This window comes from Oncorhynchus mykiss, chromosome 2 (genome assembly GCF_057628025.1).
Source record: "Oncorhynchus mykiss isolate SJ-2025 chromosome 2, ASM5762802v1, whole genome shotgun sequence".
In the NCBI taxonomy this organism is placed as follows: domain Eukaryota; kingdom Metazoa; phylum Chordata; class Actinopteri; order Salmoniformes; family Salmonidae; genus Oncorhynchus; species Oncorhynchus mykiss.
Window position 1 is genome coordinate 89,759,018 of NC_143023.1, and position 27,994 is coordinate 89,787,011.

The following is a 27,994-nucleotide window of genomic DNA, read 5'->3' on the forward strand; positions in this document are numbered from 1 at the left end:
GAATCAGACCATAAATAACAAACATGATCCAAATAATTTGCTTTATACGTTCCACATTTCAAACTCTCTACATTTAAAACTTATTTGACCTTACTGTGACATTTGGTAATATCATTCAACTTGTAGCAATAAACAAACATGTCCTTACATTAGTATTTGCTTTATATTATTTTTGGTAAACGACTTTACATTTCCTCTATTGGCCAACTGATGATTCACAAACCATAGATCAACTAGTAGGTCCAATCTTTCTAAATACTTAAGAAATATATATATATTTACACCTAGAAAAAAGGGATGCAACAAAAATATTAACAATTATAATTCATTAAACTATTCCACAGAGGTCATATAACTGTCGAAGTATGGTGACAGTTACTGTGTGTGTGCTGATATTTCAAGTACTTGAGAGTTGCTTAAAAATAACACTGTGACAGACCACTTCCATGTGTATGTATCTGAGGGTCACCTCAATGTTATCTATACCTCATGAGGACCTATCCATTCCCCAACCTGTCAAGTGTCACTATAACCATCACTGTTTTAGTGTGGGTCCCCCTGAGACTGGTCCTGAAGTGGCACTGCTTGTCACCTGGGTTAGAGTCTGGAGAGAGGTGTACTACACATGGGAGTGGGCAGGGGGACTAGCACCAGTAAGGAGTTAGATGTTCTCTTCCACTTACAGTGTGAGAGAGACAAGGGCTTGCATGGAGTCACATGACTGTTTCTCCATGTCTTCGGAGTTCACTGAGAAAAAACTAGTGTGGCGCTGCCCTTTCTTTAGCCTGTGTGTTGTCCAATAGAGAAGCCTGCTGAGATCTTCCCTGAAATTAGGGCTGAGGAGCATGTAGAGCAAGGGGTCCAGACAGGAGGGCAGGGGCCCCACAAACAGCAGGATGGCCTTAGCCACCTTAGGGCTGGAGAGCTGGAGGAGGGAGGGAAGTGTCACAGGGAAAGACAGGAGGCAGTTGGTGAAGAGGAGGCAGGCCTTAAGTTTGGTCACAGAGTAGTCCTGGACAGTGACTCCCTCTTTCTCTGCTGTGTCTCTGTCCATGTGACAGTAGTGTCTGGTATAGATGGCTGTCATCAGGAGGTAACACAGGGAGTTGAGCAGTACCAGGGCCGTGGTGTAGCTGTAGCCCAAACGGGAAGAGTGTCCGTAGGGAGAGGCCATGCAGAGAGAGAAGACCCCATACTCACCCATAGTGAGGAGAGGTAAGGCGGCAATAGCTCCAGCCAGGAAGCAACACAGAGCTGAGATACCTTGAGCACACCCCCACACCAATGGAATCCTCCTGGTCTCAGTCTCGGACCACTGTGAGCCACGGACAGTACATCCACGATATAAGACAACTGCCGTCAACAGGAAGACACTGGCCTCTGAGGAGAAGACTGACAAAAAGTCAAAGATCCAGCAACCTGGCCCACCCTCCCACCACGCACCATAATCAGTATAGTGGTCAAATGAAATGCCGTCTAGTACAGCCAGGGTGGCGCTAGAGACGCCATTGAGGAGGTGGACCCAGGCCAAGACTCCCAGTAGATGCTGGGTAGGAGAGATCGGGGACTTCGAGGAGAGGGCGATGGACACCAGGACCAGGGAGTTGGACACCAAGGAGAGGATGACGATAATCCAAACAGCGCCTCGCACCAGCCAGCTCCCAAATAAACTCTGACATGACTGGAACGGACCTGGGGACAAACAGTTGTCAATCAACTACCCCAGTATTAGATTCGTGACAGTGTCAAATGAAGTATGTATGGGCATGGAATCCACTACGGTCCTATAGAGGTACAGGGTGTGTATGGGCATGGAATCCACTACTGTCCTATAGAGGTACAGGGTGTGTATGGGCATGGAATCCACTACGGTCCTATAGAGGTACAGGGTGTGTATGGGCATGGAATCCACTACGGTCCTATAGAGGTACAGGGTGTGTATGGGCATGGAATCCACTACTGTCCTATAGTAGTGTAGTATTATGTCAATGCATAAGTAAGTTGATCTCATCAATGCGGGGTCTTTCTTGGTAGGGTGCTGTCACAACAATCCTGTTCATAACTTCAGATAGAAAGATCTAGAAAGACCATTCACAACGTAAAGCTTTTGAAAACAAACCGACAACTGTGTACCACCGCTTCAGCTGCGCGGGCCAGGAGTAACAATGAGGACTTAACCATAAACTCCAGGACTATCCTAATCTGCCTTAGTGTCTGCAAGAGCAGAAAGAGTCTCTTAACAACAAGGAACTTTGGTCCCAAATGAAGACCCAGCCGAGAAGAGATCAACATCCGACGAGCTTCTCCTTCACGTCTCTAAGGATTCAAATGAGGGTACAGGGTGTGTATGGGCATGGAATCCACTACGGTCCTATAGAGGTACAGAGTGTGTATGGGCATGGAATCCACTACGGTCCTATAGAGAGAGGTACAGAGTCTGTATGGGCATGGAATCCACTACGGTCCTATAGAGGTACAGAGTGTGTATGGGCATGGAATCCACTACGGTCCTATAGAGGTACAGAGTGTGTATGGGCATGGAATCCACTACGGTCCTATAGAGGTACAGAGTGTGTATGGGCATGGAATCCACTACGGTCCTATAGAGGTACAGAGTGTGTATGGGCATGGAATCCACTACGGTCCTATAGAGGTACAGAGTGTGTATGGGCATGGAATCCACTACAGTCCTATAGAGGTACAGAGTGTGCAGGCTTTTGTTCCAGCTTAATATTAACACACCTGATTGAACCAATCACATACCTACCTTGGGCTGGGGAACAGTGGACAGAGTGCTGGGGTCTGGCGTCTACCTCACTCTCCACCAGGAAGTTATTCTGGTCTCTAGCCTCCTCTATAAGCAAATGGTAAGTAATCATTACTTTCACTTAATACACCAACCAAAACAAAAAACATATTTCAAGGATGGTTTTTGAAGGTATGTTCCTTGGTTGGCTATGATGTGTATTTCCTTTCCAGTGACGAGATCTTTACCGATGTTCTCCGTTTTCCAGATGTAGGGGGACTTTGAGTTTTCTCCGGGTACAAAGGCACAGCACTGGAAGGCGTAGGGCATCACCACTACCCTGAGAACAATGCATAGCTTATGGTAAGACAGCTGCACGCAACCCCATAACACTTACTGCACTACATTCACTCACACACTGTCTCACCTTGAGTTGAAAACATTTTTAAGGGGCCCAGTTTAATCGTTAACTCTGTCAACTACCTGAGTTTAGGTAGTCTCTGGACAGGTAATGTGTGTCTCAGGGCAGTGTTGCCAGCGAGTCTGAGGTGTGTGAGGTCCTGAAAGCCTTCCATAGGGACGGAGGACAGCAGGTTGGAGCTGAGGTCACTGAGGGAATGGATTAAGAAACACAGATAAAGAGGAGATACTTTATTTCAATTGTATGTCTGCATGTCTATGTCAGAGTTTCTCAAACTCTGTCCTGGGGCCCCCCTGGGTTTTTTCGCCTAGCATTACACAGCGGATTCACATAATCAAAGATTGTTCGAAATAGCTGTGTAGTGTTCTGGCTGTTTTAAAGACTGTTCTTTTGTTCTTTAATATCATTTACATTTAGAGGGAATACACACAGACACACAACAATGGCAATCTTTTAGAGTAGTTCTTGCAAAAAATGTGTAATAGGGAAAAAGTTATGACATTCTTCGGGGAATTGCCAGGGACCTCACAATACCATATCACGATACTTAGTGTTGATACTATACGTATTGCGAATTCGATACTGTGATTCGATGTTACAAACATTTTGCTCACTATGTCTGCTGCAGAGGGACAAGAGAGATGCATGATAAAACAAGTTTTGATCAGTCATGGAAATGCAAGAAATATCACACAGTAAAGAGGCCTCATTAATGATTTATTTCTGGCTTTCATTATTGTCCTGTTGCCATCCTAAGCTAGAATTTGTACATTGTATTGTCAGAAATGTTAAGTGTAGAAAAAGAGGTCTGCTAAGAAGGGTGGGTTTCTTTAGGATTCAGATTAGGCAGAGATGATTGTAATGTCCAACTGGTTTAGTCAGGATGATAACACTGACATAACATCATGACACCCTTCCAAGACCTCCAATACCTCCTCATGTATACACCAAATGCCATTCTGTTTGGGCTGTACATTGTGAGATGAATTCCCCAGTGATTGGGTCTCAATGTAGGCAGCAGCCTCTCTGAGTTAGTGATTGATGTTTAGCAGTCTGATGACCTTGAGATAGAAGCTGTTTTTCATTCTCTCGGTCCCAGCTTTCATGCACCTGTACTGACCTCGCCTTCTAGATGGTAGTTGTGTGCACCCACAGTGGCTCGGGTGGTTGTTGTCCTTGATGATCTTTTTGGCCTTTCTGTGACATCGGATGCTGTAGGTGTCATGGAGGGCAGGTAGTTTGCCCCCGGTGATGCGTTGTGCAGACCGCACCACCCTCTGGAGAGCCTTGTGGTTGAGGGCGGTGCAGTTGCCCTAACAAATTGTGATACAGCCCGACAGGATGCTCCCGATTGTGCATCAGTAAACGTTTGTCAGGGTTTTGAGTGACAAGCCAAATTTCTTCAGCCTCCTGAGGTTGAAGAGGCGCTGTTATGCCTTCTTCACCACACTGTCTTTGTGGGTGAACCATTTCAGTTTGTCTGTGATGTGTATGCCGAGGAACTTAAAACTTTCCACCTTCTCCACTAATGTCCCTTCAATGTGGATAGGAGGGTGCTTCCTCTGCTGTTTCCTGAAGTACACAATCATCTCCTTTGTTATGTTGAAGTTAAGTGAGAGGTTATTTTCCTGCCACCACACTCCGAGTGCCCTCACCTCCTCCCTGTAGGCTGTCTCGTCATCGTTGTTAATTAATCCCACTACTGTTGTGTCATCTGAAAACTTGATGATTGAGTTGGGGGTGTGAGGGTCAGCGAAGTGGAGATGTTGTTTCCTACCTTCACCACCTGGGGGTGGCCTGTCAAAGTCCAGGACCCAATTACACAGGGTGGGGTTGAGACCCAGGGCCTCCAGCTTGATGATGAGTTTGGAGGGTACTATGGTGTTGAATGCTGAGCTGTAGTCAATGAACAGCATTCTTACATAAGTATTCCTCTTGTCCAGATGGGCTAGGGCAGTGTGATCGCAATTGCATCGTCTGTGAACTTGTTGGGGCGGTATGCAAACTGAAGTGGGTCTAGGGTGGTCGGTAAGGTGGAGGTGATATGATCTTTGACTAGTCTCTCAAAGCACTTCATAATGACAGAAGTGAGTGCTACGGGGCGGTAGTCATTTAGTTACATTATCTTTGCCTTCTTGGGTACAGGAACAATGGTGGCCATCTTGAAGCATGTGGGGACAGCAGACTGGGATAGAGAGTGATTAAATATGTCTGTAAACACACCAGCCAGCTGGTCTGTGCATGCTCTGAGGACGCGGCAAGGGATGCCGTCTGGGCCAGCAGCCTTGCAAGCTTTAAAACGTTGAAATGTTTTACTCACATCGGCCACGGGGAGGAGGGGGGGCGCAGTCCTTGTTAGCGGGGCGTGACAGTGGCACTGTATTATCCTCAAAACAGGCAAAGAAGGTGTTTAGTTTGTCTGGAAGCGGGACTTCGGTGTCCGTGACGTGGCTGGTTTTCTTTTTGTAGTCCATATTTTCCTGTAGACCCTGCCACATTTGTCTCGTGTCTGAGCTGTTGAATTGCGACTCCACTTTGTCCCTGAACCGACATTTTGCTTGTTTGATTGCCTTGCGGAGGGAATAACTGCACTGTTTATATTCAGCAATATTCCCAGATCTCTTTCCATGGTTAAATGCGGTGGTTCGAGCGAATGCCGCCATCCATCCACGGTTTCTGGTTAGGGTAGGTTTTAATAGTCACAGTGGGTACAACATCTCCAATGCACTTCCTTATAAACTCAGTCACCGAGTCAGCATATAGATTGATATTGTTCTCTGAGGCTGACCAGAACATATCCCAGTCCGCGTGATCAAAACAATCTTGAAGCGTAGATTCTGATTGGTGAGACCAGCGATTAATGGTTCTAGTCACTGGTACATCCTGTTTGAGTTTCTGCATACAAGACGGTAGGAGCAAGATTGCATCGTGGTCGGATTTGCCGAAGGGAGGGCGGGTGAGGTCTTTATATGCATCGCGGAAGTCGGAGCAGCAGTGATCAAGTGTATTACCCCCACGAGTACTACAATCAATCTGCTGATAGAATTTAGGTAGTCTTGTTCTCTAATTTGCTTTGTTAAAATCCCCAGCTACAATAAATGCAGCATCAGGATATATGGTTTCCAGTTTACATAGAGTCCAGTGAAGTTCCTCGTGGTGTCTGCTTGAGGGTGAATGTACACAGCTGTGACGATAACTGACTATTATTCTCTTGGGAGGTAATATGGCCGGCATTTGATTGTGAGGAATTCTAGGTTGGGTGAGCAGAAGGACTTGAGTTCCTGTATGTTGTTATGATTACACCATGAGTCATTAATCCTGAAGCATACACCACCGACGTTCCCAGAGTGGTGTTTATCTCTGTCAGCGCGATGCATGGAGAAGCCCGGTGGCTGAACTGATTCCTGACAACATATCCAGAGGCATCCATGTTTCCATGACACAGAGGATGTTATAATCTCTGATGTCTCTCTGGAAGGCTACCCTTGCTTGAATTTCATCTACCTTGTTGTCAAGAGTCTGTACATTGGCGAGTACTATACTCGGAAGCGGTGAGCGATGTGCAGGTCTATGGAGCCTGACCAGGAGGCCGCTCCATCTGCCCCTTCTGCGGCACTGTTGTTTTGGGTTGGTTTCTGGGATTAGATCCATTGTCCTGGGTGGTGGTCCAAACAGAGGATCTTCTTCAGGTAGGTAGACGTATTCCTGGTCGTAATGTTGGTAAGTTGACGTCGCACTTATAGCCAATAGTTCTTCCCGTTTGTATGTAGTAAGACTTAAGATTTCCTGGGGTAACAATGTAAGAAATAATACATAAAAAAACAAAATACTGCGTAGTTGCCTTAGGACTCGAAGCGAGGCAACCATCTCTGTTGGAGCTATCTTGGTCAATCAAACATCACCAAAATTATGTGGACATCTGCTCGTCGAGCATCTCATTCAAAAATCATGGACATTAATATGGAGTTGGTCCCCGCTTTGCTGCTATAACAGCCTCCACTCTTCTGTGAAGGCTTTCCACTAGATGTTGGAACATTGCTGCGGGGACTTTCTTCCATTCAGCCACCAGCATTAGTGAGGTTGGGCACTGATGTAGGGCAATTAGACTTGGCACGCAATCGGCGTTCCAAATTCATCACAAAGGTGTTCAATGGGGTTGAGGTCCGAGCTCTGTGCAGGCCAGTCAAGTTCTTTCACACCGATCTCGACAAACCATTTCTGTATGGACCTTGCTTTGTGCACAGGGACATTGTGATGCTGAAACAGGAAAGGGCCTTCCCCAAACTGTTGCCACAAAGTTGGAAGCTCAGAATTGTCTAGAATGTCATTGTATGCTGTTGCGTTTTGGCATGCGCCAAACCCAGATTAATCCGTTGGACTGTCAGATGGTGAAGTGTAATTCATCACTCCAGAGAACGCATTTCCACTGCTCCAGAGTCCAATGGCGGCGAGCTTAACACCACTCCAGCTGACGCTTGGCATTACGCATGGTGATCTTAGGCTTGTGTGCAACTGCTCGGCCATGGAAACCCATGTCATGAAACTATTGACGAGCATTTATTGCGCTGACACTGCTTCCAGATGCAGTTTGGAACTCGTAGTGAGTATTGCAACTGAAGACAGAGGATTTTTAGGTGCTTCAGCACGCGGCAGTCCCGTTCTTTGAACTTGTGTGGCCTATCCCTTCGGCTGAGCCATTGTTGCTCCTAGACGTTTCCACTTCACAATAACAAATCAAAATATATTTTCTATTTTAGATTCTTCAAAGTAGCCACCCTTTGCTTTGATGACAGCCTTGCACACTCTTGGCATTCTCTCAACCAGCTTCACCTGGAATGCTTTTCCAACAGTCTTGAAGGAGTTCCCACATATGCTGAGCACTTGTTGGCTGCTTTTCCTTCACTCTGCGGTCCAACTCATCCCAAACCATCTTATTTGGGCTGAGGTCGGGTGATTGTGGAGGCCAGGTCATCCATGCTTCTACATCTGCATTGCTTGCTGTTTGGGGTTTTACGCTAGGTTTCTGTACAGTACTTTGTGACATCGGCTGATGTAAAAAGGGCTTTATAAATAAATGTGATTGATTGATGCATCACTCTCCTTCTTCGTCAAATTGCCCTTACACAGCCTGGAGGTGGGTTTTGGGTCATTGTCTTGTTGAAAAACAAATGATAGTGCCACTAAGCGCAAACCAACAGGGATGGCATATCGTTGCCGAATGCTATGGTAGCCATGCTGGTTAAGTATGCCTTGAATTCTAAATAAATCACTGACTGTGTCACCAACAAAGCACCATCACACCACCCCCTCCATGCTTCACAGTGGGAACCACACATGCAGAGATCCTCCGTTCACCTACTCTGCATCTCACAAAGACATGGCGGTTGGATCCAAAAATCGCACATTTGGGCTCATCAGACCAAAGGACAGATTTCCACTGGTCTAATTTCCATTGCTCTTGTTTCTTGGCCCAAGCAAGTCTCTTCTTCTTATTGGTGTACTTTAGTCTTGGTTTATTTGCAGCAATTCGACCATGAAGGCCTGATTCACGCAGTCTCCTCTGAACAGTTAATGTTGGAATGTGTCTGTTACTTGAACTCTGAAGCATTTATTTGGTCTGCAATCTGAGGTGCAGTTAACTCTATTGAACTTATCCTCTGCAGCAGAGGTAACTCTGGGTCTTCCTTTCCTGTGGTGGTCCTCAGGGGAGACAGTTTCATCATAGCGCTTGATGGTGTTTGCGACTGCACTTGAAGAAACTTAAACATTTCTTGAAATTTTCCGGATTGACTGACTTTCATATCTTAAAGTAATGATGGACGGTTGTTTCTCTTTGCTTATTTGAGCTGTTCTTGACAGAATATGGCCTTGGTATTTTACCATATAGGGCTATCTTCTGTATATCACCCCTACCTTATCACAACTCAACTGACTGGCTCAAACGCATTAAGAAGTAAAGACATTCCACATTAACTTATAACAAGGCAGTACTGTACTGTTAATTGGCAGTACTGTTAATTGAAATGACTACCTCATGAAGCTGGTTGAGAGAATGCCAAGAGTGTGTGTAACCAGTGTGAAATGGCTCACTAGTTAGCGGGGTGTGCGCTAATAGCGTTTCAATCGGTGACGTCACTCGCTCTGAGACCTTGACGTAGTTGTTTCCCATGCTCTGCAAGGGCCGTGGCTTTTGTTGGGGCGAGGAGCGGGACGGAAGCAACAATGTTACATGTACAAAGCTGTCATCAAAGCAAAGGCTGGCTACTTTGAAGAATCTAAAATGTTACTCACAGGGTTCTGAGTTCAGTCAGCTCTAGGAAAGTGTCTGTTGGAACCTTGTGGATATGGTTTTGATGGAGGTGACTAAATACAACAACACACAAACTCACAAATGTCCCCTGGATTGTATTTATGGCTGGGTTGAGGACGAACAATAATGGTAACGAAACCACTCACATTTTCTGGATCTTTCTGCAACCACTGAAGCTGGGAAGATGCTGGATCAGGTTATGGGAGAGATCCCTGCAGGTACAGTGTTCATTATTGTTTATTTAAAATGATGTTTAGGATAACACAACAACATCTAATTTCTAAGATACGGAACCAAGAGATATTATAGTACCAAGAGATATTATAGTATCACGAGATATTATAGTATCAAGAGATATTTGGTCAATCAGTATAGGGACTTACAGCTGTATCAGGTTGGGTAACTGGTCACAGAGGGTACCTGGCAGTGATGAGATGTGTGTACCTGTGACAGCTCTGAATAGACAGAGAATTTGGTCATAGAAAGGACAGACTCAAACCACATTTACATCCACAGTTTTTATGCGAGTAAAGTCATATTGACAATTTTTTTTATATCACAAGAGCTGTGATGTAAACAGGACATTTTGGTGTAATTTTATAAATGTCTACAGATCATTTCTTCGTTCGACATGGTGAGATCTTTTTATGTCTGTAAAATTAATTATGCGGGAAATGGCGGTGGACACGACTTTACGATTTTAGCCATCACATCAAAGTAAATTTGGAGTCAGGCAATAATATGGTGTGTGGTCCTCCCACTACAACTCGGGAAACCATGCAGTTTATTAGGGTAAAGATTAAATAAGTTAGGATGAACTTGCACAGTGATGAGCTTGACGCTCCTTTCCAATAACTATTGATGGTCTTATAATTTTTAATTTATTGTTTTACTATTTTCAGTTTTTGTTTTTGGGGGTCTTATTCTGGTGACATGATGATCGAAGCTTGACTGCAATTTATCCATAATCATTTCTTCATGTAGACTAGCCAACCCGCACTGTATCTGCGAGCTGTTAGCACACGTGCCAAGACCAGAGTTGGCACATTTGCTATTTAACGCAACAGTTTTTGTGAGAAATGGAAATACATTGACATTTTTTTCTTTTTTTTGGTACATTAAAACTAAAAGGGATACTTTGGGATTTTGGCAAGGATGCCCTTTGTCTGCTTCCCAAGAGTCAGATGAACTCATGGATACCATTTTTATGTCCCTGTGTCCAGTATGAAAGAAGTTAGAGGTCGTTTTGTAAGCCAATGCTAACTAGCATTAGCACAATTAATGGAGTCTATTGGTATCTGCAAACATGCTAGTTAACAAGTTCCTTCAAACTGCACGCAAAGACATAAATGGTATCCACAAGTTCATCTGACCTTGGGGAAGTAGGTAAAGGGCCTCATTGCCAAAATCCAGAAGTGAAAAAAGTGCATTAAGTGTGCATTACTTCATAACGCACTGGTTTTTATCCGCAACAAGTCCATTTGGTGGAAACTGCACATTTTTTATTTTATGTGGATTCTAGAATATTCGCATGAAAATCTGTCTGCAATTGGATGGAAACCTAGCTAATGTGCTGAATCTGATTCATGAGAGCTGGGGTGTATTTAGGGACTTTTGAGGACTGAGACTTACAGGGTTTCCAAACTGTTTGTGCCAGTGAGGTCTGGAAACTCTGTGATATCTGTGGCTCCGTTGAGTGATCTATACAATAACAAAAAAGACGGACAAAAATTTGAAAATCACACCTGCTTAGCTTTCTTCAATTTTCATCTACTTCTTCTCAAATGAGGTAGGACAGAATGAAGAGGGATAATGGAGACTTACAGCATCCGTAGCGCTGGTAAATGCTGGAAAGCTGATTTGCCTACAAACTGGATGGGATTGTTGTAGAAGTATCTGTTAGAGAGGAAATAGAGCGCTATTGTCCGCGGGATCAAAATTACCTCACTCATCGAATCATTGTGAATCGATCATAATGATTGATTACTTATTCACGATCAACTTCACCTCAGGACGTTGACGCAAGAGCACCTACATTGTGTCGAGGGACGGGTTTCCCACGAAGGCTTCCTCTGGGACAGATCTGATGTTGTTGCTATGGAAACTCCTTGGGGGCAAATATTTCAGATTTAAGATAACTGAAAATGTGATTTGTTCTATAAGTGGCAGCACTGGAGTGTAATGAGTTTCACTCACAGCTCTTTGAGGTTAGGGAGGGCTCTGATGGCCGTGGGAAACATGGCAAGGTCGTTGTAGTTCAAATCTCTGAGGGTCGGGGGAAAAAAGGAACACATTAATTATTACAGTTGTCTGCACTGATACAGTAACTTCCCTTATTCTACTTTCATGTCAAGAATTCATGGCTGCAGTGAAGTACAGAAAGGTTCCAGACCCTCTATCTCTGTCCAGAGTTTATACCACTCATATTAGAGCCTCTTTCTCACATGAGGCTGCTTCCTGTTTGTCCAAACTAGATGCCTAGGAACCTATAGGTCTATGCTAAGAACTGTCAGGTCCGGAGGATTTACAGTAGTTTACAACCCTGCCTGCTCCTTCGTGGGCAGGGGACTATTGTACTGCTAAATATGATTTACACACATCAAGTACAGGGGGGGTTTCCTGGAACCAAGTGAGGAACCATGTGAGGACATGAAGTGCCTTCAGAAAGTATTCATACCTCTTGACTTATTCCACATTTTGTTGTCTTACAGCCTGAATTAAATAGATATAGATATATATATTAAATAGATAATCTTTTTAATACCCCATAATGACACATATTTTTTGACATTTTTGCAAATGTATTGAAAATGAAATATCTCATTTACATAAGTATTCACACCGCTGAGTCAATACTTTGTAGAAGCAACTTTGGCAGCGATTACAGCTGTGACTCTAAGAGCTTTCAACACCTGGATTGTGCAACATTTGCCCATTATTCTTTTAGAAATTCTACAAGCTCTGTCAAATTGATTGTTGATCATTGCAAGGCAACCATTTTCAGGTCTTGTCATAGATTTTCAAGTAGATTTAAATCAAAACTAACTCTGCCACTCAGGAACATTCACTGTCTTCTTGGTAAGCAACTCCAGTGTAGATTTGGCCTTGTGTTTTAGGCTATTGTCCTGTTGAAAGGTGAATTCATCTCCCAGTGTCTGGTGGAAAGCAGACTGAACCAGGTTTTCTCGACCACAGGGCATTCCTAGTCGATCACCAAATATGTTGAAAAGCCAACGATAAAGGCATAAAGGCTTGCGCTCCTTTTGTGTGTGTGGCGGACAGTGTTCCCATTTTTAACCATTTTATTTGTCTGAAAAGATGCCTACAGACCGGGAGGTCTGTGGCTAAATCGAGTACGCCTACCTCACTGGCCAATTGGATAGCTCAAATCACCATGCCTACAGCGTCCACGACCCCAGCTACATCAAAGTTTGATACTGGTCTACTTGAGATTTCATAACTTTAAAACCATTACCGACCAGAGAGACTGTCAAAGAATACAGCTGAGTCCTTTCCGTTTTTAAGAGTCAGTTGATGTCTAAGTATTTATTCAGCACTGCCAACACTGTTTTTATTCAACACTATTTATTACAAAACATAAAACGCGCTTCACCCTAGTTACACTCGCGCTGCGGGTGCAATGAATGAGTAGCCAAGTGTTTCAGTTAATTGTATTATTATTAGCAGCTCGTTGTGTCTATTTTAATATCTAGCAATATTTCACTTTCTCTGGTCATAGGAGAACAACATGAACCCCTCTCTCTGGTCAGTCTCACCAGAGGAAAGGAAGGAGAGAGCAGGGACCGTGATGGGCAGACCCTCTGCTGCTCTCTCCCTACCTCCGCTGAGACTAATGCCATGTTCAAAACAACTGGGAACTTGGAAATCTCCGACTTCAGTGCATTCATGACAACTGGAAACTCTGAAAAATAATTTTGAAGGGTCATCCATCTCAGTCAAGTCGGAAACATAGGCATCTTTCTAGAGCGCCTACTTTCTCTACCTGAACATCACTGATGTCATGACTTGATCTCGTTCAGAGTTCCCAGCTGTCATAAAAGCTCCATGACCATTAGATGCAGGTACCATCAGTTCAGTAAAATAAAAAAAAGCTAATGATTTCAACATATGCTCAGCTCTGCCTCGCAAGTGCTACACCAACTGATTTAAAAAAAAATCAAAGCTCCAGTTTTGAAATATAATAATGGTCTGAGAAAAAGAATGTTGTCAGTTCAGGCATATAGCCAATATACTCTGATAAAGTATTAGGCTTACTGCACAAACCACATTCCTACAAAACTGTTATATTAGGTTAATATTACATTTTAGTCATGTTAAAGAAAAAATGTGGCTTGCTTTTTGACTGTGAAGGTGATCTTAACTCAGGAAAGGTTGGTGCCTGTGCTTAGCTCCATTCCGTTTATTTTTATCCTGAAAAACTCCCCAGTCCTTAACGATTACAAGCATTCCCTTAACATGATGCCACTACCACTATGCTTGAAAATATGGAGAGTGGTTCTCAGTAACATGTTGTGTTGGATTTGCCCCAAACATAACACTTTGTATTCAGCTCAGAAAGGTGCTTTGCCACAAGTTTTGCAGTATTACTTTAGTGCCTTGTTGCAAACAGGATGCATGTTTTGCAGTATTACTTTAGTGCCTTGTTGCAAACAGGATGCATGTTTTGCAGTATAACTTTAGTGCCTTGTTGCAAACAGGATGCATGTTTTGCAGTATTACTTTAGTGCCTTGTTGCAAACAGGATGCATGTTTTGCAGTATTACTTTAGTGCCTTGTTGCAAACAGGATGCAAGTTTTGCAGTATTACTTTAGTGCCTTGTTGCAAACAGGATGCATGTTTTGCAGTATTACTTTAGTGCCTTGTTGCAAACAGGATGCAAGTTTTGCAGTATTACTTTAGTGCCTTGTTGTAAACAGGATGCAAGTTTTTGAATATTTTGTTATTCTGTACAGGCTTCCTTCTTTTCACTCTGTCATTTAGGTTAGTATTGTGGAGTAACTACAATGTTGTTGATCCGTCCTCAGTTTTCTCCTATCACGGCCATTGAACTCCGTAACTGTTTTAAAGTCACCCTTGCCTCATGGTGAAATGTGTTTGAAATTCACTGTTCGACGGAGGGACCTTACAGATAGTTGTATGTGTGGGGTACAGAGATGAGGTTGTCATTCAAAAATCATGTTAAGACAGTATTATTGCAAACAGGCCATGCAACTTATGTGACTAAGTGGATCTGTGTTATGAGGCTACAATAAATGGGCCAATCTAGCAATATTTCAGATCTCTGCCTGAGGCATTTAAAGCAGCCCCCCCCCCCCCACACACACACACACACATTGTAAATACAGTAGTCAGTACTGTAAATATAGTGCAAATACATATCATGTTTTAAATGTTTGTCTTTTTGATAGCAGTAACTTGTGACCTACTGCTGTATCTTCCAACATGACTCTGTTTTCTATGGTCAGTAGTATAATGGGGGTTGTTAGTATACAGTACTGGTAGCCTGCATGTTGTTTGGCTATTACCCTGCTAACACTCAGGAAACATGTGCTGCTAGATTCAGGGTAATTGGTAGAGTGCTGCATCATGCGGCCACACACTGAGATGCACCAAATCGTTGAGTGATCGTTTGAACTGCAGTGGGGGCCGTCTTGTAAAAAAGGCAAATTTAGAGTTCTGTTCTGGCATGCAAATCCATAGCCTGGGTACCTGAGTGTCTAGCCTGGGTACCTGAGAGTCTAGCCTGGGTACCTGAGTGTCTAGCCGGGGTACCTGAGTGTCTAGCCTGGGTACCCCAGTGTCTAGCCTGGGTACCCCAGTGTCTAGCCTGGGTACCTCAGTGTCTAGCCTGGGTACCCCAGTGTCTAGCCTGGGTACCCCAGTGTCTAGCCTGGGTACCTCAGTGTCTAGCCTGGGTACCTCAGTGTCTAGCCTGGGTACCTCAGTGTCTAGCCTGGGTACCCCAGTGTCTAGCCTGGGTACCCCAGTGTCTAGCCTGGGTACCTCAGTGTCTAGCCTGGGTACCTCATTGTCTATGTGTTCAACAACAAAACGTTGGCTGAAGCAAAGAGAGACTGGCACCCAGACTTGCAAAAACATATAATGATGTGTGTCATCTTGAATCAAATAATTAATTAGTAGGTTATTAGTTCATTAGCTTTTTATAATCGAATGTCTCAGTAAATACCTGGTCATTTCTGTACCGTAAAAAATTGTGTCAATCAAGTCATAAGGTGATGAAGGTACATTTGAGATAGAGGTGAACTCACAGAGTCTCCAGGCTGAGAAGCCCATCAAAACACCTATCACCCAACGACTGGATTTGGTTGTTATGGAGATGCCTAGGAAGAGATGCATGGAAAGATATCAAAAGAGTGTGAAGACCCAATAACGCCCTGCAGGGTTCTACACATTGGTAGAAAGGAAGTAGGTATGCGTAGGAGCAAAAGAGAGAGAAGGTAGAAAACAAAGAACATTGAAAGACGGAGAGAGCAAGGCTTCCCCTTAAACAACAAAAACAAATGATATAACAACCAACCGTTGGTCAATCCAACCATGCTACTCACAGGACCACCAGACTGGTGAGATTGGCGAAAGCATGGTCTGGGATGTGGGTGATGCTGTTGAGGGCCAGGGTCACTGCCTGCAGGGTTGGCAGGATGGCCAGTGCATGGACGGGCACCTCCGTTAGGGTATTATCATCCAGCCACAGGTGGCGTAAGGACGCCAGGCCCCTAAAGGAGCTCCCAGGAACACTGGCAATTTCGTTGGCATCCAACCGCCTGACAGAGAGGAAGAGTTGCAGACAGTGTCCCATACATTCAGATTTTCCTTGAAAATACAGTAATCAATTACATTCAAAGTGCATTTTTAAGAATTCTCAAGTTATTTATTTTATTCATTAACATTTATCTGTTCATTTAGATTAATTTCACAAACAAATTCATGCACCATCTACTTGTTCTATAAATACATGCTTTTACATGGCACATGTATGTCCAGTACATTAATGTAAAACATTTATATTGAAAGGTAGAAAATAAAGTTGTTTGGAAAACACAAAATAAATGTAGACCTTGTGCTTTAATTAATTTCTCATATTAAACAGCATCTCCAAGCTGCTTTTTATTCAAGAGAGACATCCTCGATCAGGGAGGTCTGTGCATTCTTTGGGTGCATGGTAGTAATTTCTGGTGTTGACATTCGCTGTAGGGACTTAGCTGTCTGACAAAGGGTCCTGGCACCACCACAAGCAGACAGCTTACTTGAGGTCATCCTTTGTCTGTCTGTCTAACGTGTGAACTTCAGATTGGTATGTCTAAACAACATGGATAGCTATTTACTCCAGCCAGAGCGTTCAAACACGAGCCTGATTGAGATGTGGAGGACAGAGGATCAGGTAAACATGTTTAGGGATGCCTTAGGGCTCAGTGTAACAACAGTTCATTTTGTAAGAGGATAATGACGGAGTGAGTTTCGTGTGTGTGGGGACGGCAGGTAGCCTGGTTAAGAGCATTAGGCCAGTGACCGAAAGGTCGGTGGTTCGAATTCCCGAGCCAACTAGGTGAAAAATCTGTCAATGTGACCTTGAGCGAGACACTTAACCCTAGTCCCCCTGGATAAGAGGATCTGCTAAAACGTGTGTGTGGCTATAATCCATTAGACTTTTTGTGGTTCTACATAATTTCGATTATAACATATTAAAGCTACTGAACTTTCAATATTAAGTGTAACTGAAGGTCGGTGTGTATGTGTGTGGCAGAGAGAAAACATTCCCACATTACCAACATTGTGCCATGTTTACAAATGACATGGACAATTACATTTGTGGCTCTCTAAGTGGCCTTAACCACAAATGTTTTCATTGAATGTTGCATTGTGTTTTCTGTGTCTGGAGAATAATACTTCCAAACAGTGAGAGCATAAACCAAACATATGAAATAAACCTGAAAATTCAGCTTAGCGTCAAATAAGGTCCATCTATCATCAGTGACTGTCAAAATTCCTTAATACTACAAGGAGCCCCTTTTTTCAGATGGAATGTCACAAAATAAGCTATTGGCGAAGGCTAAGACTGTGGACAGATGTACCAAGACTATAGAGTTAGAGGACAGACATAGGCAGCGCCATTGAGGACCATTTTAAGTTGTCAACTGGGTGGGACATCCTATGGGTTAAGGAACGATCACATAATTCCATCCAGGTCACCAGGAGGGATCAGCCAATGAATTATGAGGAAACATTCCAGAACGGCAGGTGGTAAAAAAATGTCTTTATACCTGTTCAAACACACTATGTGGCAGTGTGGACCCTTTCAGTTTGTTTACCAACTCATAGAAGTAGTAGAAGAAAATGGACTACTTAGAAAGGGAGATGGCCTCAATGGCGCTGCCCGTGCTCTCACAGACAACGATGCAATGTCTATCCAATGTCTATGGTAAAGACTCAATATGGTGGCATTTCTCTCCTCCTCTCCTTCCTCTATTCCCTGCTCAGCTCCTTCTCGAACTGCGCTGCAGAGGGGGATATATTCAGGTGGGCATCATACAGAGAAAACTAACTGGGTCTTGAATTAGCTAGTGTCATCTTGTGCATGTGTTCAGTTGTTCAGATATACTCACAGAGACTGTAGGTTCCTCAGGTTCTCAAGAGCCTTGCTGGGAACCTGCTTTAGGTGATTGTTCTGTAGCATTCTGTTCAGAAAGACAGAAGGTATTAATTCACAAAGATGCAAGTTTTTAGGAATTGATCATGTATGTGTGAGCTAGTAAAATATGACTTACAGTACTTTGAGATTGAAGAGGCCAGAGAAAGCCCCTTCAGGGATGTCTGTTAGGTAATTTCCTGCGAGTCGTCTGCAGGGTGAGAAGCAGACGAAAGATACAAATGACGATATGGGTGTGGGAAATACACGTGTACACATACTCATACACACTGTACTACATTACAGATTATTATTTGTTAACAACTGAACTTCCACTGATTCCCCCGGCACCAGTTTATTTAATTAATAAGCCAACCAGGCACCATAAACTGTAACCTGAGCCTGTTGTTTCTGAATTTCAATTTCCTGACTCCCTTTCAACAGCTCCAACAGAAAGCTGTTTCCTACATGGGCAAGTAAAGAGAATGGAGTCTAATGTTAACATCATTACTTCTGAATCCCGGTCCATTCTGATAGCACATCTATCGAGCCACATTGATCTGTCTGTTTTGTGTTTGTCTCTTACCCCATATTTACTGTCTGGTTCAAACTACATGTAGACTAGAGAGGGGGTTTTCAGCAGTGAGCAAACACTAACTCTGGGTTCTTTACTTGGGGATTTATTACAGACAATTTGGGGACCAGTGTAATACTCTTCAGCAGTCAGCATCAGACCAGAGACATTTTCCAACAGAGAAATCTAATCTCCAGGAAGGACGAAGTTTAAACTCTCAAACTCCTACTAAAGAGGGGTGCCATCTGTCCTAGACTAATACTCACAGCTCTTGGAGGAAGTGTAGGTTGGAGAGGGCTCTGTTGGGCAGCAGGGTGAGGTTGTTCATACTCAGATCACTGATGGAAGAACACAGAACAGTAACAGTTTGTTACACAGTAGCAGCAGCATCCTGTTTCCATTGAGCATCCTTGAGATGTTTCTACAACTTGATTGGAGTCCATCTGTAGTAAATTCAATTGACTGGACATGATTTGGAAAGGAACATACCTGTCTATGTAAGTTACCACATTTGACCAAGCCATGAGGTCGAAGGAATTGTCTGTAGAGCTCCGAGACAGGATTGTGTCGAGGCACCGATCTGGGGAATGGTACCAAAACAATTCTGCAGCATTGAAGGTCCCCAAGAACACAGTGGCCTCCATCATTTAAGGGAAGGAGTTTGTATCCACCAAGACTCTTCCTAGAGCTGGCCGCCCGGCCAAACTGAGCAATCGGGGGAGAAGGGCAATGGTCAGGGACGGGACCAAGAACCTGATGACAGAGCTCCAGAGTTCCTCTGTGGAGATGGGAGAACCATCCAGAAGGACAACCATCTCTGCAACACTCCACCCATTAGGCCTTTTTGTTAGAATGACCAGATGGAAGCCACTCCTCAGTTAAAGGCACATGACAGCCCACTTGGAGTTTGTGAAAAGGCACCTAAAGGACTTTCAGACGATGAGAAACAAGATACTCTGGTCTGATGAAACCAAGATTGAACTCTTTGGCCTGAATGCCAAGCGTCAGGTCTGGAGGAAACCAGGCACCGCTCATCAACTTTCCATTACCATCCCTACGGTGAAGCATGGTAGTGGCACCATCATGCTGTGGGGATATTTTTCAGAGGCAGGGACTGGGAGACTAGCCTAAATGTATGCTTGATTTGAAGATGTGGTCAGAGCCTCCATTTGGATGGTGTGACGTAATTGCAGAGCCTCCAGAGGTCATGCAGAGGCCAAATCGGGCTCTGTACCGCATCGCCATGCGCCTCCCAAATTTTGTAACAATGTGGAGGGCTCTATATAGCTCTGCGTTAACATGATTGGTTGACTGTAGGTGGAGGTGATACATCCTGTAGAAAACACAAACTCACTTCCTTGACAACAGCTCTGCAGTGCTCCACGAAGCACAAGAAGTATCAATGCCTTGACTTCTGCTGAGGCTATATCACTGTAAATGCTGCATGGCTGTAACGAATGCGCTGAGAGTCGGGAAGCAAGTAAAGGGAGTGAGTGTTTAATAAATAAATGGCACAAAAAACAAGGAACACGAACAACGCACTGACATGGAACAGAGTCAATGAAGACGTTATAATAAATTAAATGAAACTTTCACGAAAATGTTCATATGAAAACCATAACTGGCATGCAGATCGGTAGAAATTGTAAGATAAATTGTAATTCCATATGAGAAAGGTTGCCGACTCCTCATGTAGCCTATTACTGTCAACTTCAGGAGAGTAATGGCAGAATTTGCGAAAGCCAGCCTCGGTGGTAGGAGAGTAGTTGGGTCAAGTTCCGTTCTTTTTCTTCTGGTTTTCTAGATCTCTGGCGCCCTCTTGGGGCATTTGTCTTACTTCATCAAACCCTAAGCTTTAAGCATCAGACAAGCTCAATGCATATAGTTGATTTTATTAAAACACATAGGGTGTGTCTATATGGTAAAATTCATGTCTAAACATTTCGGCCAATCGACTGGTAAAAAGAACAGACAACTTTTGGTCGACCAAGATTTTTTTTAGTCGGGGCCAGCCCTAGGCTGAGTACTTTGTTTTGGGTCCCTTTGGCTGTCAGGCCTTGCAGCCTTGGGACCTTGAAAACTCATGTATTTCATGGAATAATTTGGTCAATATCTGGTATGAATTGGTCATAAAATTTGATATTTCCATGGCGTATTTAAGGAACGAGCTCTAGAAATTGAGACCACTTAGGAAAATAGTAGATACTGCAGAGGAATGTCAGCAGAAAGAAAGTTCTCTGTTCAATTCCTTGTATTATGTGTTGTAATAAAACACTGCAACACCAGTGGAGTGGTCTTTGGAAGTTACAGTCCAGCAGGCATATACTATCTCTAAAGATTTGGACATGGGGATGAGGGCTGACAGTGTCTGTGTAAAGATTTAAGGAGGGATTTGTCCCCCTTTTCTAGATAAAGGATGGACGATGTTGATGAGGCGTTGATTCTGTGTGGAGTCCTTAACATTTCACAAGTAAGACCCTCTGACATAAGCAAGGGTTTTCATGATACAAATCATGCTACTACAGTACCACTGTGTCCCTGTTAACCCCTTCCTCCCTAGACAGTTGTAATGTTTTAGACTTCTCAAATCTAGAACCTAACTTTCAGAACTACAATGTATCTATTTTCAAGCTTTTTCAAATAGTCGCAAGTCTAAAACACATAAACCCAGAATGTTCTTTAAATGTACTATCATGCATGCGCACATTCAAAAAACAGAAAGCTAACATAATGAGCCAGTACCCCAGTACACTTATGGTCTGGGACCAGAGGGGATGGATCGATTTAGATAGGCTGTCAGAGATAGAGATAATCTGTCTGCTTTAGGCACTGCCGTACATGTAGCGTTGTACTGTGCGATGTTAAGAAGCCAAGGTATCTGTAAAAAATGTACATCATATACCAAGAATCTATACAGGTCTGAACTGAAAGAACGTAATTCTTCAATCTTAAACTTGATGGCGTAACATTTGTATAGATTGAACTCCTGTACATCAAAATGGTTGGATGTGCACTGGAGGAACATTGCATTCGTGCTGCTAAGGGTGAAATGTGAGAAGCAGGCAACATGACTGACAAAATCATTGTGTTCGCAGGCTTTTAGTGGTGACAGAGAGGCATGTGGCGGATGATGTCTTTCCCTTTTTGCTCTCTCTCTCTCTCCCATTTTCTCTCTTTCGCTCTCCCCCTCTCTTTCTTTCCTCTCTATTTTTCTCTCCCCCTCTTTCTTTCTTTCCTCTCTATTTTTCTCTCCCCCTCTTTCTTTCTCTCTCTTCTCTCTCCATAGTTCCCTCTGGTCCCTAACAAAGACCCCCTTTTCCTTCAACTTTCAGTTAACCATCTGCTATGTTGTACGTATGTCAGGAATCCATAGCATTTCCTATGAAAATCCCCCAGTTCCTGCATGGCTGTCTCCAGCAGGGAATGGTTTAATGAGCTGTCCTTTTTCATCCCTTTATTATGAACAAGCACAGTATGTATGAAGCAGCACGTACAGATCAGCATGTGTCTATTTACACACACACACACACACACACACACACACACACACACACACACACACACACACACACACACACACACACACACACACACCAGTGGCGACCAGTAATATATATAAACTCATCAAAAAAGAAATATCCCTTTTTCAGGACCCTGTCTTTCAAATATAAGTTGTAAAAATCCAAATAACTTCACAGATCTTCATTGTAAAGGGTTTAAACACGGTTCCCCATGCTTGTTCAATGAACCATAAACAATTAATGAACATGCATCTGTGGAATGGTCGTTAAGACACTAACAGCTTACAGATGGTAGGCAATTAATGTCACAGTTATGAAAACTTAGGACACTAAAGAGGCCTTTCTACTTACTCTGAAAAACACCAAAAGAAAGATGCCTAGGGTCCCTGCTCATCTGAGTGAACATGCTTTAGGCATGCTGCAAGGAAGCATGAGGACTGCAGATGTGGCCAGGGCAATAAATTGCAATGTCCGTATTGTGAGACACCTAAGACAGCGCTACAGGGAGACAGGACGGACAGCAGATCGTCTGCGCAGTGGCAGACCACGTGTAACAACACCTGCACATCCGAACATCTGGTACATCCGAACATCATACCTGCGGGACAGGTACAGGATGGCAAAAACAACTGCCAGAGTTGCACAATCCCTCCATCAGTGCTCAGACTGTCCACAATAGGCTGAGAGAGGCTGGACTGAGGGCTTGTAGGCCTATTGTAAGGCAGGTCATCACCAGACATCACTGGCAACAACGTCACCTATGGGCACAAATCCATCGTCACTGGACCAGACAGGACTGGCAAAAAGTGCTCTTCATTGACGAGTCGCGGTTTTGTCTCACCAGGGATGATGGTCGGATTCGCTTTTATCATCGAAGGAATGAGCGTTACACCGAGGCCTGTACTCTGGAGCGGGATTGATTTGAAGATGAAGGGCCGGTCATGGTCTGGGACGGTGTGTCACAGCATCATCAGACTGAGCTTGTTGTCATTGCAGGCAATCTCAATGCTGTGCGTTACAGGGGAGACATCCTCCTCCCTCATGTGGTACCCTTCCTGCAGGCTCATCCTGACATGACCCTCCCACATGGCAATGCCACCAGTCATACTGCTCATTCTGTGCGTGATTTCCTGCAAGACAGGAATGTCAGTGTTCTGCCATGGCCAGCGAAGAGTCCGGATCTCAATCCCATTGAGCACGTCTGGGACCTATTTGATTGGAGGGTGAGGGCTAGGGCCATTCCCCCAAGAAATGTACAAGAACTTGCAGGTGCCTTGGTGGAATAGTGGGGTAACATCTCACAGCAAGAACTGGCAAATCTGGTGCAGTCCATGAGGAGGAGATGCACTGCAGTACTTAATACATCTGGTGGCCACACCAGATACTGACTGTTACTTTTGGTTTAGAATAGAGGTCGGCTGATTATGATTTTTCAACGCCAATACCGATACCGATTACTGGAGGACCAATAAAAGCCGATACCAATTTTTTTTAATATATTGACAATTACAACAATGCTGAATGAACACTAATTTTAACTTAATATAATACATCAATAAAATCAATTTAGCCTCAAATAAATAGTGAAACATGTTCAATTTGGTTTAAATAATGCAAAAACAAAGTGTTGGAGAAGAAAGTAAAAGTGCAATATGTGCCATGTAAGAAAGCTAACGTTTAAATTCCTTGCTCAGAACATGAGAACATATGAAAGCTGGTGGTTCCTTTTAACATGAGTCTTCAATATTCCCAGGTAAGAAGTTTTAGGTTGTAGTTATTATAGGAATTATAGGACTATTTCTCTCCATACCATTTGTATTTCATTAACCTTTGACTATTGGATGTTCTTATAGGCACTTTAGTATTGCCAGTGTAACAGTATAGCTTCCGTCCATCTCCTCGCTCCTACCTGGGCTCGAACCAGGAACACATCGACAACAGCCACCCTCGAAGCAGCGTTACCCATCGCTCCACAAAAGCCGCAGCCCTTGCAGAGCAATGGGAACAACTACTCCAAGTCTCAGAGCAAGTGACGTTTGAAACGCTATTAGCGCGCACCCCACTAACTAGCTAGCCATTTCACATCGGCTACACCAGCCTAATCTTGGGAGTTGATAGGCTTGAAGTCATAAACAGCGCAATGATTGAAGCATTGCGAAGAGCTGCTGTCAAACGCACGAAAGTGCTGTTTGAATGAATGCTTACGAGCCTGCTGGTGCATACCACTGCTTAGTCAGACTGCTCTATCAAATCATAGACTTAATTATAACATAATAACACACAGAAATACGAGTCTTAGGTCATTAATATGGTCGAATCCGGAAACTATCATCTCGAAAACAAGACGCTTATTCTTTCAGTGAAATACGGAACCATTCCGTATTTTATCTAACGGGTGGCATCCATAAGTCTAAATATTCCTGTTACATTGCACAACCTTCCATGTTATGTCAGAATTACGTACAATTCTGGCAAATTAGGCCGCCCAAACTGTTGCATATACACTGACTCTGCGTGCAATGAACGCAAGAGAAGTGACACAATTTCACCTGGTTTATATTACCTGCTAACCTGGATTTCTTTTAGCTAAATATGCAGGTTTAAAAATATATACTTCTGTGTATTGATTTTAAGAAAAGCATTGATGTTTATGGTTAGGTACACATTGGAGCAACGACAGTCCTTTTTCGCGAATACGCACCGCAGCGATTATATGCAACGCAGGACACGCTAGATAAACTAGTAATATCATCAACCATGTGTAGTTAACTAGTGATTATGATTGATAGATTGATTGTTTTTTATAAGATAAGTTTAATGCTAGCTAGCAACTTACCTTGGCTTACTGCATTCGCGTAACAAGCAGGCTCCTCGTGGAGTGTAATGTAATCAGTTGGTTAGAGCGTTGGACTAGGTAACTGTAAGGTTGCAAGATTGAATCCCCGAGCTGACAAGGTAAAAATCTGTCGTTCTGCCCATGAACAAGGCAGTTAAACCACCGTTCCTAGGCCGTCATTGAAAATAAGAATGTGTTCTTAACTGACTTTCCTAGTTAAATAAAGATTAAATAAAGGTGTCAAAATAAAATATATATATTTTTAATCGGCCAAATCGGTGTCCAAAAATACCGATTTCCGATTGTTATGAAAACTTGAAATCGGCCCTAATTAATCAGCCATTCCGATTATTCGGTCAACCTCTAATTTAGACCCTCCCCCTTTGTTCAGGGACACATTATTACATTTCTGTTAGTCACATGTCTGTGGAACTTGTTCAGTTTATGTCTCAGTTTTTGAATCTTATGTTTATATATAAAAATATATTTTTTTGGGGGGGGGCTTGACTGTTTTGCATGTTATTTTGGCATTAATATATGTCAGTACATATCAGTTTGCAAACAATGTAAAAAAAAAAATATATATAGCTTTGAGTTAATAAAGCTGCATACACACATGGTGTAATGACTTCTGCCGCAGTCTGTCCCTCTCCTTGTTCGGGCGGCGTTCGGAGGTCGGCTTCACCAGCCTTCTAGCCATCGCTGATCCACTTTTCATTTTCCATTTGTTTTGTCTTTGTCTTACACACCTGGTTTCAATCCCCCAATTACTTGTTCATTATTTAACCCTCTGTTCCCCCATGTGTGTTTGTGAGTAATTGATTTTGTATTGCGGTCCGTATTTGTGGCCTTGTATTTATACGACGTGTATTGTGATATATTTTTGTAAAATTGCTTTCATTACTCATATCTGCTGTCCTGCGCCTGACTCCTCTCACCAGCTACACACAGACACTTTACACATGGCCCAAAATGCAGGTGTTTCAACCTAGCTCAGTGCATCTGTGGTGGTGGGGCAAGCCAGCAAAAAATAGGAGCATTGCGCCGTGATTGGTTCAGTGTTCTGTCATTCATGGGGACACTACGTCATTGCGAAGTTTATGCCCTTAGTAAGGGTAGACATCCAAAAATTCAGCCCTTTGGGTCCTGCCATAGAGTTAGATTACAAGTGCTCTTCCAATAAGGCTCAAAATCATTGGTCACAGATAAAAATGACATCAAATCACGTCATATGTACAGTAGCTTTGATTGGACTGTCAACATCTTACTTTCAAAGTCTTAGCTAGCAGTCATTATCATGAATCAAGTCGACAATCTACTGGAAAATCCTTTTTAATCCTTGTCATATGAAGAGAAATTATAGATAAAACGTATCGGTGCTCATCGGCCATTGGACATAAAGATTACACAACTATTTGGAAATCGCAAATTCAACAATGAGTTGTTTGGAAGGAATCAGTGGCTAACTGCAAGCAGTGCAAAGCAACGAGTAGCCTGCTTTTCATTGTCTGCTTATATGCCCCCTTTATTTATCCAATGGTTCTGATTTGGTGTACAGGGAAAATACTGTAAGATCAGGCTATGTTCTGCATTCTGTCCCTGTACATCTCAAAAGTGCTGAACACATAGTTATATCGTCGCTCGCTCATTAATGTCTTAATCAAAATTACGGAATGCCTCTTATCCGCTCATCATTACCTTATGCCATAGTTTGTACATCTCAATTGTCAGTAGAAACCACATTTGTTTAAGTAAGTTAGCCATATCAGCTGTTTTTTAAGGCAATAAACAAGGCTGAATAATTGTTTAGCTGCCCGACAAGGCTCCGCTGATAGCCAGGTGTAGTCGTGGTAAGGATTCACTTCATTGTGCTGGAAAGAAAGCTCACAGCTTTATGTAGGCCCTAACAGTTTGTGGGCATCGCCTGTCTTCATTATAGTTAAATTAATGTATTGTTTAGTGTTGTGTAGTGTCTTTGTTGGCATGCATCTAAAAAAAAATCCCACCAAAAATGACATGCTAAAATCGCCACTGACAGACACACACGCACAAACATCAACAATCAAAAGTATGTCGTGAATGTTCTGATATTTGGATGTCATGTCTGTGACCTGGCTCAGAAAGAGGTCAGTCCTTTGGTCTTTCAACTCTTGTCAAGAACCATTACAGTAATCCTACTCAAGGCTGGCACTGATAGGGTCAGAGTGTCCTCACAGTAGAACTCTACAGCCTTCTGAGAGAACCTGCAGGGTTGCTTGTTTTAGCGTTGGTATTTAGTGTTTTATCCCCTGCTGAAAAGACAGGTGCAAACGTGTATGGAGGACAGTAAATGTTACACTCAACAGTTGCCAGCACACGAACAAGTTATGAATATAATTTAAACTTACAGGTAGGAAGTAAATACGCTCAATGTTGACGGCAACTCCGCGAGACCGAGGTCCACACAGTCCACGCGCAGAAGCATGCCGTAGTCTTCACAATTACAAAGCGACGGGCAGCCCGTGTCGGTGTCAAGAACCCCGGTCCATTCTGTGCCCGCGCAGTCCGCCACTCCAAGCAGAAAAGTGAGCATAGTAATTGCAAGAAAACACATAATAACCATACACAGAAATGTTTTTCAGATAACACTTTGCAGTTGTTCAACTAGTGTTGGACTTGTCCTCTCTTGGTTTCTTTGCAATGGCTTGCCTGGCTAGAGTAAAGCAATATTCATGGCACCGCACATCATGACAAAGTCAACAATAATAGACAGATGTGGACAAAAGGCGGAGTAGGGAGGAGGAGCCCACATTGTATTGTTATTACCATACAGTATTAATACCATGTGTCAGTGTGGGCTACTGTAGACTTCTGTAGATTGCTACCATCTCGTGGTGTATTAAAATACCCCACTCTTATTGCAGGCCTTCTTTCTCAAAGA

At 43.3% G+C, this 27,994-nt stretch overlaps 1 protein-coding gene across 2 annotated transcripts; it reads right to left on the reverse strand.

The window, feature by feature from the left end:
* Positions 1 to 30: 30 nt before the first annotated feature.
* LOC110499401 (leucine-rich repeat-containing G protein-coupled receptor 5) lies at positions 31 to 27,841 on the reverse strand. 2 transcript variants are annotated; one of them, XM_021576530.3, is made up of 16 exons: positions 27,462 to 27,841; positions 18,984 to 19,055; positions 18,283 to 18,354; positions 18,121 to 18,192; positions 16,066 to 16,281; positions 15,769 to 15,840; positions 11,674 to 11,742; positions 11,513 to 11,584; positions 11,302 to 11,373; positions 11,110 to 11,178; positions 9,861 to 9,932; positions 9,624 to 9,689; positions 3,230 to 3,355; positions 2,995 to 3,086; positions 2,768 to 2,854; positions 31 to 1,692 (listed from the first exon to the last, which is right to left on the reverse strand). In XM_021576530.3, the coding sequence occupies exons 1-16, from the start codon at positions 27,674 to 27,676 to the stop codon at positions 680 to 682; spliced, it is 2,457 nt and encodes an 818-aa protein (XP_021432205.3). In that variant the 5' UTR covers positions 27,677 to 27,841; the 3' UTR covers positions 31 to 679. The 2 variants fall into 2 exon arrangements, with proteins under 2 accessions (XP_021432205.3, XP_090068150.1); XM_090212024.1 differs by lacking the exon at positions 9,861 to 9,932.
* Between the last annotated feature and the right edge of the window lie 153 nt (positions 27,842 to 27,994).

Coding starts and splice junctions, on each gene's coding strand:
- LOC110499401 (XM_021576530.3), bottom strand. CDS start 27,676: ATGGTTATTATGTGTTTTCTTGCAATTACTATGCTCACTTTTCTGCTT. Junction 11,743..15,768: donor CTTCTCAGCCTGGAGACTCT/GTGAGTTCACCT, acceptor CCCGACCCTCAG/AGATTTGAACTACAACGACC. Junction 11,374..11,512: donor AACCCGTCCCTCGACACAAT/GTAGGTGCTCTT, acceptor CCTCTCTAACAG/ATACTTCTACAACAATCCCA.